We start from the raw sequence: 10,820 nt of genomic DNA on the forward strand, positions 1-10,820 counted from the left end.
GCACATCAATGTGGTTTCTGTGAGAAAATAAAATGAGGATAGTAAATATACAGGATAATATAACATGACTGAAAATACAGAGATTATAACTGTATATCTATACACTGATAAATTAAAATTATATAATCTAACAGTAAACCAGAGCTTATTGTAATATATGAGCAGTATACGCAGCTATATTAAACATCCCAAGCTGCCGCTAACAAGTGGTGTCAGCAGGGACGTGCACAGACATTTTGGGGGGCAGGGGCTCAAGTGGAAAAAAGGGCACTTCTCATAATTATCCCTATAACAACCCTTAAATATATAAAGACAACTTTGACTTCCCTTACAGTCACGCAATTGTTTTATACTCCACAAATTTCTACAAAATAATTAGTTCACACACAGACCATGGTCTTCTTTAGTAGGTTTATCACAAGAGAAGTCAACAGAAACTATTTTCAAGTAGCCTATCTATATATATATTTTGAATAAATAACTCGATCAAGGAGAGAGACATAGTTTCAATAATAATTTTTATTTTGCACAAATCAATAAATTTTTATTTTTTTGGTGTTATTGGAATACTTCTTTCATGAAGTGGACAATTTTAAGATTTTACAATTTTATGGTCCATTTTTGCTGCCATGTCTTTTACTCTAATGGAAAGTAAACTTAACCCCCATCTGTTTGCATCTGTAGATTTCTTCTAAATTAACCAAAATAAGCTAATCTGCATATTTAAACACATTAAGATTTTTACATTTTAATACATTATATAACAAATGCCTGCAGAGGACGCCAAAAGCCTGCTGATTTTTGTTGTTAGACAGCACAGCACAATCAAATCCATGATCAAAGCCAACCATGATTAAAAATATATTATTAGTTAAATAATAATATTCGCCCACTTCTTTGTGATAGAAATGCTACAGCCACTGTAATTTCTTCAACAAGAATATGTGGACATCAAACATGCAAAGACAGAGTGAGGGTTTAAACTTTTGTATTACCCTGTGTAAGCGTAGATTTAAGAATAGCATTATGTAATGCTGTATTGTGATTTTTAAATAGTTTTAATAAAGCATGCATCCTTAGATAACTGTCTAATAATGTAGTTCATCATGGATGCTCCTCTTCTGATATTGACAGCCCAACCGATTTCTTTACCATGGTTCAAAACGCATTTGAAATTATAATATGATATACATTTCATTAGTATCAAATCAGGCAGATGTGTTGATTGTGGTCAAACTATTAATGCAGCGTTAAATATATAAATAACCCTTAAATAGCCAAAACGTTCAGGTTTGTGAAATGCACGGGATGGATCCATCTAGTGCCTTTTTCTCTCTCGCTTCTCATCGCCAGACAGCAGTTGCATTTTCGCGGGAATAATTGTGACAAGTTTTCAGCCAGCAGCAAACTCGAGGTGAGGTGAGGTGGGGTCAGGTGGGGTCGGGCGGGCATAAATGGCGCGTCGCGGAGTGAGGGCATCTGAACTCGACAAAACAATTTGTTTGACAGGGAAGCTGTGCTAAAACAGGAATATATATTAATTTATTTTTAAAAAAGCACCCCAGAAAAAAGGGCACTTTCTCTCGAGGAAGAAAAAGGGCAGGGGCTCAAGTCCCTTTTTTGTCACCTCACCTCACCTCGAGTTTGCTGCTGGCTGAAAACTTGTCACAATTATTCCCGCGAAAATGCAACTGCTGTCTGGCGATGAGAAGCGGAAGAGAAAAAAGCACTAGATGGATCCATCCCGTGCATTTATTTCAGGTAGGGTAGTCACAAACCTGAACGTTTTGGCTATTTAAGGGTTATTTATATATTTATATGTGTCTTCTTTCTATGGAGTGTATTTAACAATCCAACCAAAAAAGTAGGCCTATGGAAGCTGGGATAGGCGTTTTTTTTTTTTAAGTACGGAAGCCTGAAAGGCCATTCATGATTTTTTTTTTTTTTTTCTTGTTTTCTCATGATCTCAACTACTTCTTTAATGTTACATCACGAGAAACAATTATGTCGAGATAATGAAAAATAAATAAATAACATTTTGCTGCATGCTTGACTTCCATTAACAGGGAAACTATGCGTTTTTCCCGAGTGCCTGCCTAGATATATGGAAACATTTTACTATAATACATTCATTTATTTTGAAGAGAACTATTTTACAGGACCTGTAGCTTATAGCTCGAGAAGGCGAAATATATTATTTATGCAAGTTTTAGCCTACTACGTTTTTTTAATCGCTATTTATTTATTTATTTATTAATTATTATTATTATTATTTTGCATAAACTACGAATGACACGGGATGTAATTTTGTCACAATATGGCTATAGTCTATATTTTATATAGACAAATTTGTCTGAATCCAATCGGCGTCATTTGTGGTTGGACATGGGGTGAAAAAATTCTATAGTAAATAGTGTTTTTGAACCATACTATAGTAAATTGTAGTATACTGTATACAACACTTTGTTAATGAATGCTACAGCATAGGCTGTAGTATAGCTACTTTAGTTTTTACTACAGTAAACTGCGTGTATTGTAGGATAATATAGTTTAAAGAAAACTTAGTAGCTACATATTGCGTAATTTGTTTATATTACTATAGTTGTTATATTACCACAGCAATAGCCTATAGAATTACCAAATTACTATACTATAGTATTTACTATAAATTACTACGGTATTTTTTCACCTCTTCACCTTTTTTCACCTCAGAGTTTTTTAAGGCTAGATATTTCTCCTTCTTGTGCTACACGTCTTGTATAATAGGCTAATTGATGCTCTTCAATATGAATAACGCAGAAGAACACAGGCACGCGATCAACAGCCTATTTTATTTAAATTCCTCACATGCCAAATTTCACATGCATAATGTAATCCTTCGTCATAAAAGCTATTAAAGTGCCATAACTGCTGCACTATAACAGACGAGAGAGACTAATACATATAGGTTTTACCTGGATTTCCAGCAGATGTTAGACGGCGACAGATGCGATATTCCACGGATTATAGATTTAAAAACGTATGTTTCACCAGTTGTATACATTGCGATGTGTAATAAAGCGCCTCGATTTCACGGTTTTCGTTCCTGCGTTTTTGGAGCAGTTTTAAGAAAGTTTATCATGCTCTCACGTCACGCTCACAAACCACGCCCACGTTAACATGGGACACTAGTCTCAATGAATGTCAAACTTGTCAACGAAATTAAGTAAAGTATAAGTATTTATTTTCAACATTAGTGTATCATATTGTGTCAGTAGTGTGGTGTCATGTTTTCTAAACACAAATTACAAGACATATTAAGTTAAAGTTAGCAGTAGGCTACCTAAAGCAAACATGAATTGCAAAGTCCTTAATGTTTTTATTAACAAGTCTTGTTAATTGATATGTTGCTTACTATTGTTCATAATCAAATTATTTATGTTATGAGCGATTACATATATTAAGGGGGAAAAACAGACACTTTGACTTGTGTTTGTTCTAGGTGATTTTATTGATTTTGTTGATTTTATATTTTGAGATCTCTTGCTTAGGTTTCAAGTACAACCTCTGCATCCTAAAACAACAATGTTTCACTCTGGATTCATGACTGATTTAAACTCAACATTTGCTTTGGCTTAGGAATTATAACACATTGTTTAATTTTTTTTCTTTTTTTTTTTTCTAAACGATTCAAATAGCAGAACAGAAATCTGTTTATAACAATTCTGTATTTAACACTGAAGTTTCTTAGAATCACAGCCTAATCAATTAAAATAACCAAATTTAATGCTTAAAGTAAGTGTGTATGTATTGTACATTCAGTTAACCTGTTATTCTTTGAACTCTGGCATGTTTACAGTTTTTTCCAATTGCTAACACACAATTTCTCAAACTAGTCTGGTTTTATCAAAACACTTAACACAATTCACAAAACCACACACCCAAACTGCAAAATACCTCATATATCCTGCAAAATGAAGCACTGCAACCGAAACTACACAGAGCATTATCAAAATCAAACTTTTGCATGAAATGGCACACACTTCATTCATATTACCAGATTTTTGCCTAACCACCTACACACTGTTGGGCATAATGAAAAGCACCCCCATCTTTAGTATGCTTTGCCATAATACTAAAATATGTATCAGATTGTTCACATGCACAGAAATATTTGCAGATACACACACATGCTGTTGCAACATTTTTATTTTTTTTCCTTCACTACAGTAAACAAGTCAGTACAACATAAGCACAGCAGATATATTTACATGGGACTGAACAAAAATATTCTTACAAAAAAAGTAAACTGAAAAAGAAAATTTCTGAAAAAAAAAATATATTACAGTAAAAAAAAAAAAAAAAAAAAGGCAAGAAAAATAATTAGGCAGCATCTTGCCGCACAGCCGGGTCTGGCCACAACGCCTCGTCAACATCACAGGCAATATCTTCCCTTGCCAGACATCGAGGGAAGAAGCGCCTTGAGTGCCTTATCCATCCCTGAATTGCACCCACATCAATCTCATCACATGCCTCTTCCATGGCCTGCACAAGAGGCATGCGCACAAAGGGCTGCCGGTCGTATACCTTCCACCGCCATGCCGAAAAGAGTTCTTCTATGGGGTTCAGAAATGGGGAGTATGGTGGGAGGTATTGCACGAGAAATGTTGGGTGGTCAGCAAACCAGTTTTGGACTGGGGCTGCACGATGAAAGCTCACGTTGTCCCATACTACAACGTACCGGTTTCTTTGATGGTCTGCATCATTCATACGCTCTGGTGGTATGAGAATGTTGTGAAGTCTGTCCAGAAATGTGAGAATATGGGCTGTGTTGTATGGTCCAAGTTTGGCATGACGGTGGAGGACACCATGCATATTGGAGATGGCAGCGCACATTGTGATGTTCCCACCACGTTGGCCAGGAACATCTATAATGGCTCTGTGGCCAATGAGGTTTCTCCCTCTTCTTCTGGTCTTTGCTAGGTTGAACCCAGCCTCATCTATAAAGATGAATTCATGTGGGATTGCATGAGCATCCATTTCCAGTACTCCCTGAAAACAAAGAACAAAAAAATCACTCAATATGGTGTTATCCAGTACACTGGGAAACAATGTTGTGTGTAGTGTACTGCAGTCAATATAGTACTTACATCCACATATGCTCGTCTGAACTCTTTGTTTCTTTGAGAGTTTCTCTCAAACGGCACCTTATAAAGTTGTTTCATTCTGATTTGGTTTCGCTTGAGAATGCGAGCCAATGTGGACAGACTAACTCGTTGAATGTTGTTGAATAAGGTGTTGTCTTGGATGATGTGGCTTTGAATTTCTCGTAATCTGATTTCATTATTTTCCAAAACCAAGTTTACAATGGCAGCTTCCTGTACCCCGGTGAACATTTGGCCCCTGCCTCCACCATGGTGTCGTCTCTCAGTCCTTTAGAAAAAATAAAATAAAAATATATATAGGGCTTGGACAATGCAGCCTAAATATTTTCCCCCACAGTAGAGTACATTGTACAGGAAACTTGTACAGTTCATGAATGGCTGATGTCATACACTAAGTAAACAGGTGTCACCCAACTGATACACTATGACATGGGGTATACTACATGTGTACTACATGAAATTTTGGTTACATACCTGTTCTCCAGTCTAAAGGTCCGGATGACAGAGGCGACAGTAAAACGGCTCAAGTTTGGCTGCACTCTCTGTCCAGCCTCACGCATTGTCAACCCATGGTTGATGACATGATCTACTAAGGTTGCTCTGATTTCATTTGAAAGTGTTTGTCTTCTTTGGCCATGAACTCCTCTACCTGCTCTACCCCTACCTCTCACTCTTCCTCCCCCTCTTATTCTCAACCTCCCTCTTCCTCTTCCTCTTCCTCTCTCTGCAATGTCTTCCATTGTTGTTGTAAAAAAAAAAAAAAAAAGGTTCTCACCTGTGGTCTTTTCATAGTGCTTACATCCTGATTGAAGTGTTAACAATTAACCACTGAGGTGTTTGGCCAGGTGGCACATGTAATTGGCCAATTAGCTCATGTAGTGTCATTTTGAATGGCAGTGTTTTGAAATGGCAAACATGTGACTTTATGTCAGATTGTTGTGTCTTATGCAGAGAACTGTATTTAGTGAATTTAAAAAGTGCTATTTTGAAATGCAAAATGTGTGTAAAACAGAAAAGGTGTTTAGACTTTTGGAGACTTGTGAAGAAATTTTGCTCTCTCTGTGTCAGTTTAAATAATTGTGCTGTGCATGTCATTTTAGTGTGTTAGCAATTGGAAAAAACTGTAAGGCACCTACAAAACTGTTGTCAGAAATGAACTCAAATGAACAAAATAATCTGGGCGTGGTCTGTGAGAAGAAACATGAAAACGCATAGAACTTCCCTTAAACGGCGTCTGATACATTCGAAGCGCGACAGGGGGAACATCAAAGTCCAATAATTATACAAACATTCACAAATAATGTGGAAAGCCTTTAAATCTCATCCGTAGAAAAGTCCCTGTGACGAATCTAGCCTTGTCCAACATCTGCTGAAAAGTCAGGTAAAACTATCTGCGTGCACACGCATGTCCCCAGTTGACATGATCCCCAGTTGATCCGTAACACCGGAAATCTCCCACTCGATTTGAGCAAATCAGGTAAAGAGGTTGAAAAACACCTATTCCCGTGTGACAACACCCCAAAGTTGGGAACCGCCCCTTTTTGTTCCGCAGAGACCTCCTTCTCTGTTCTTCATCCTTGTCTGTGTCCAGGAATTGATGTGAGTGTGACGTGCTCCTCGTTGTCTCGCTAAACTTTATTCGTGTGTGTCTTAGTAGTCAGTTTTCTGAGTCTGAGTTCCAGCCCCAGTCCAGAGACCCGAACTTGTTTCCTGTTGTCGGTTCAGTCGAACTGTGAGCCTGTCGTCTGGCGTGGTCGCTTCTATCTGCCAGCACGGACCATTTCCATCTGTTTGTACTTCACTCCAGTGGGACTACAGTTGAGGAGCTGTGACTCGGGAAGCCGCTGTTTGTTCTTTTGATCTCCAGCTGCAACGTGCCTGCTTCTTCACATCTGGCAGTCTGTTTCTGTTATTTCTGGAACTCTAATAAACTATTTGCAAACTCCTTTCACCTCTGGGTCTTCTAGGCTCACCTGACAACTTGCATCTGATTGTTGAGTTTACAGTTCAGCACCTAAGTGTCTACACACCTGACGGCTGTATTTGATCAATTGGTTTATAGGGGTGGTATTTTGGAAAGCAGTGTCTTGAAATGGCAAAGAAGTGACATTATGTTAGATTTCTGTGTCGTGTGTTTAGTGTTGTGCAAAACAATGTGTGTTGTGTTTTGCAAAAAGTGTGAGGCTGAGAATGTGCTTCTAGTTGTGCAGATCTGGGCTAAGGTTTTGCTCCTTGAGTGTAGAGTTTCAGTAACTGTGTTTTTAACTTTAGTGTGCAAGTAATCGTAAAAAAAAACGAATGCATTTAGCATGCACTTTTTTCCACATTATCTCAGAGGAGCATATAAGCAATTTGTTACACCAACAATATTTGTAGTAAACATTGGCAGATTGAGAAACAAGCTAGAACAGAGGTAAAATGCCAAGAAGACAATATATTTCAACATTCACTTCAAGAAAATTGTGCTTTCTCTCAATCTGAATGTACCCATTGGTCCAGATACCCAAATTCACTGTTTTAGTACAGCCTGAATACATGTATTGTCAAGAAAAATGAACAATTCAAGATTATATAGGATTTATACAGCAGATCTCAATAAGCCAAATTTATTTTGTTCATAAATGTTTTCAAGAATCTACAACACAAAATGTAGCATCACTGCATTATTCCCTTATTACATATTTATGTAATTTAATAGTTTTAATGTTGTTAAATGGAGAAAGATTTTACATAACTGTTCTTAAACAAATTTCCAGGTTTACATTTGTTTTTGAGTCCCAGATTTGCATTGACTTTGAACCCTACTATACATATATTTATAAAAGTAAACACAAAACATAATCCTTTTTATAGTCATTTTAATCCACAATCTTTCTAAAATGATGTTCCTCTGAAAGAAATGTAAAGAATGACCTACTCCAAATGCATTATATGTGATTTTGTGATGTGATTTATATGCATTAATAACTGTATATATGTGATTTTATCAGTAGCTTTCACAGTCCAACAATCTATCATTGGCAATCTGAACAATCTGTTCAAGTGCCTTCAGTATCAGAGCATCAATGTTATCCTCTGTGTCAATCTCCTCATGGTAGTTCTTCACCGGGAAGATGTTTGTCATTGGCACACCTGTTGTGGTGCTGCACATCTCCATCTGGACAGGAGCAGAATGTTAGATCAGAAAACTAGATGTGGCTGTTCAACACTGGAAATATGTCCTTGCAATATGTAAAACTGAAACACGTGTATGTCTTTGGATGATATCACACACCTTCTCTTTGATCCTCTTGCTAGTGTAGATCTTCCCTAGATCATTTTTGACCAGCGGACATGCTTCATCCACTTTGGTCATGATAACCACTTGAGGAATCCCTACAGCAAATGCAAAGGTAATGTAAAGGTTTTATATAAGTTATTTTTTCTTCAACAAAATTGAGCACATTTGTGTCAGTTTGCTTAAAGGTATTTACATATCTACATAACTGACCCGCATACATTGTCTGGTTATATAAATAATTAAGCAGAATTATTGAGCCTGACAATGCCCATGCACTTGCAGCCTGTATATCTGGATTTTGTGCACCTACACACTGAAAAACACACACAAACCCAACCCGCTTTATGCCCACTTCTCTCTCCCATGTAATATAATGCATGTGAACTCATGAATAAAAATCATAAATATTCAGCGGTCAGTTTTACCCCGATCACTGATTCTGTGGCGGATGATCTTCAACTTGTCAATAAGTTTATCATCTGTGAACTGGACTGTATTCCCATCTATGACGTAAACCAGGCAGAAAGCCTGATCGGAGAGGGTAGGGTCACTGATGTAATGTTGATCCTGATTAACGAGTGCCTGCCCCTGGTTGAACTAAGATTGGAAATTCAGCAAAATATGTAAAACATCAAACCTACTGCACACATTCAAACTTTGTTCAAATATAATAATAATGTAGTGGTTTATTACTTTATAGCCATCCTTCACATGTCCAAACACAGCATTGATGATTTCCTCTGGTTGTGACCCAGCCAATGCTTCAGGTTCTAAGCCCATTATATCCTTGAAGACGAAGGGCAAAGTTCTGTCCCCACTTCTGATGGTGAATCCTTTGAGCTACAAACAAATACCAAAATATAGAAGCACAAATATGTGTGAATAATTTCAAAAAAAAAAAAAAAAAAAAATTAAGGAATACCTACTTTTTGTGTGAAACTATGACCAACAGCAGATGAATTAACTAGCGCTCTAGAGCAGATCCGTCCTTGAAAGACACTTTCGATGGAGTTAATAAAGCTGGACTTTCCTGCTCCAACTTGTCCAGCTACCAGGATCTTGATGTCCTTTACATTTGGATCACTCGGAGAGAAGTTTTGCAGCTTCTGTTTCAGAGCTTCTTTCTGTCTGTGAAAACAAAATACAATTTTGTGCCCTACAGAACTTCACTTAAAGCAGATTTGTTAAATGTGGCAAAACAGAATCTACTGGCTATATTTGGAGTAGAATTACCACACTACACTTTTTAAAATGAAAATATATAATGCTAATTTCCTTTTAGAACCAAATTATGTAATTCTTTTAGGATTTTAGGTCATTTTGACCTTAAAATAAAAATCTGCACTTGGTGAAACAAGTTAAAACAAAGAAAATATGAGAATTTATCATGTTTGTGGGCCAAACTGCTGCCATCTGGTGAAAAAGAGAAATAACTTCACGTCAGGTCAAAATCATGCTATGACAACAATGACCAGTAGATGGCAGAAGTGCAATCATTCATTTATTAAAAAAAAAAAAAAAAAAAAAAAAAAATAAAAAATAACTGTTGAACTCAAAACGTAAGGTATGGCCAACTGAATAAAAGGACTGATATCAATTATTGTTACCACATCAATGCCAATATTGTCATTATTGATATCAACTTCTAAGGGATAAAATGGTTAATTTTCAAAATATTTTCAGTAAAATGTTGTGATACATTTTCATGCTAAAATAATAAAATTATGAACGTTTATAATATCACATGTTAAAAAGTTACACCACACATGATCATGGCATAATTTTGCACTTCTGAGTGCTCGAGTCCCCTATAAAATCTACAACGGAAGACGAGCAGAATTACTTCAGATATGGTGTCATTGCCAAGACTGTGGTCCTTCAAAAACAACAACAACAACAACCACTAATTCTCGTTTGTAAACTGTATAGGGGAGAGATTCCAGTATATTTTACCGGGAAATGCAATTCTTATCTTACACAATATTTGCACTTTTATCTTAGTTCCGTGTTTGCACTGCTATGCACACAGATACGACACAGTCTGCACGTAAAAACAGAAAGTACTTAGACAGAATAGCTTATGTACATGTATAGCTTACCCCCGGTCAAATTTCCTCCACGGTTTTTCCAGTTCTAAGAGAAAACATAACAATTAAGTTGCAATAACAATAATTTGGTATCTCTCTGAGAATATATCTATGGCGTGTACATATGCATTCTATATATAAATCATGGAAGAAAGACCCTCTCACCTGGATTTGGGTGTTGCTCTGGTTGTGAGTTTGATGTTCCCATTATTTGTTTATTTTTCCCCCTTTGATATATTTATATCAGCTCCGTCCTGGAACACAGTTGACGTGTCTCGGTTTAAGAAAGTGAAATCGGAACAACGTGTA

The 10,820-nt window shown here is 36.7% G+C and overlaps 1 protein-coding gene across 1 annotated transcript; it reads right to left on the reverse strand.

Annotated features, from left to right (window-relative positions):
- Positions 1-7,985: 7,985 nt before the first annotated feature.
- On the reverse strand, positions 7,986-10,820 carry LOC137032621 (interferon-induced protein 44-like). The gene is made up of 7 exons (XM_067404456.1): positions 10,677-10,820; positions 10,524-10,557; positions 9,351-9,552; positions 9,118-9,264; positions 8,850-9,021; positions 8,419-8,519; positions 7,986-8,301 (listed from the first exon to the last, which is right to left on the reverse strand). The coding sequence occupies exons 1-7, from the start codon at positions 10,717-10,719 to the stop codon at positions 8,131-8,133; spliced, it is 870 nt and encodes a 289-aa protein (XP_067260557.1). The 5' UTR covers positions 10,720-10,820; the 3' UTR covers positions 7,986-8,130.

This window comes from Chanodichthys erythropterus, chromosome 12, assembly GCF_024489055.1.
Source record: "Chanodichthys erythropterus isolate Z2021 chromosome 12, ASM2448905v1, whole genome shotgun sequence".
Taxonomy (NCBI): domain Eukaryota; kingdom Metazoa; phylum Chordata; class Actinopteri; order Cypriniformes; family Xenocyprididae; genus Chanodichthys; species Chanodichthys erythropterus.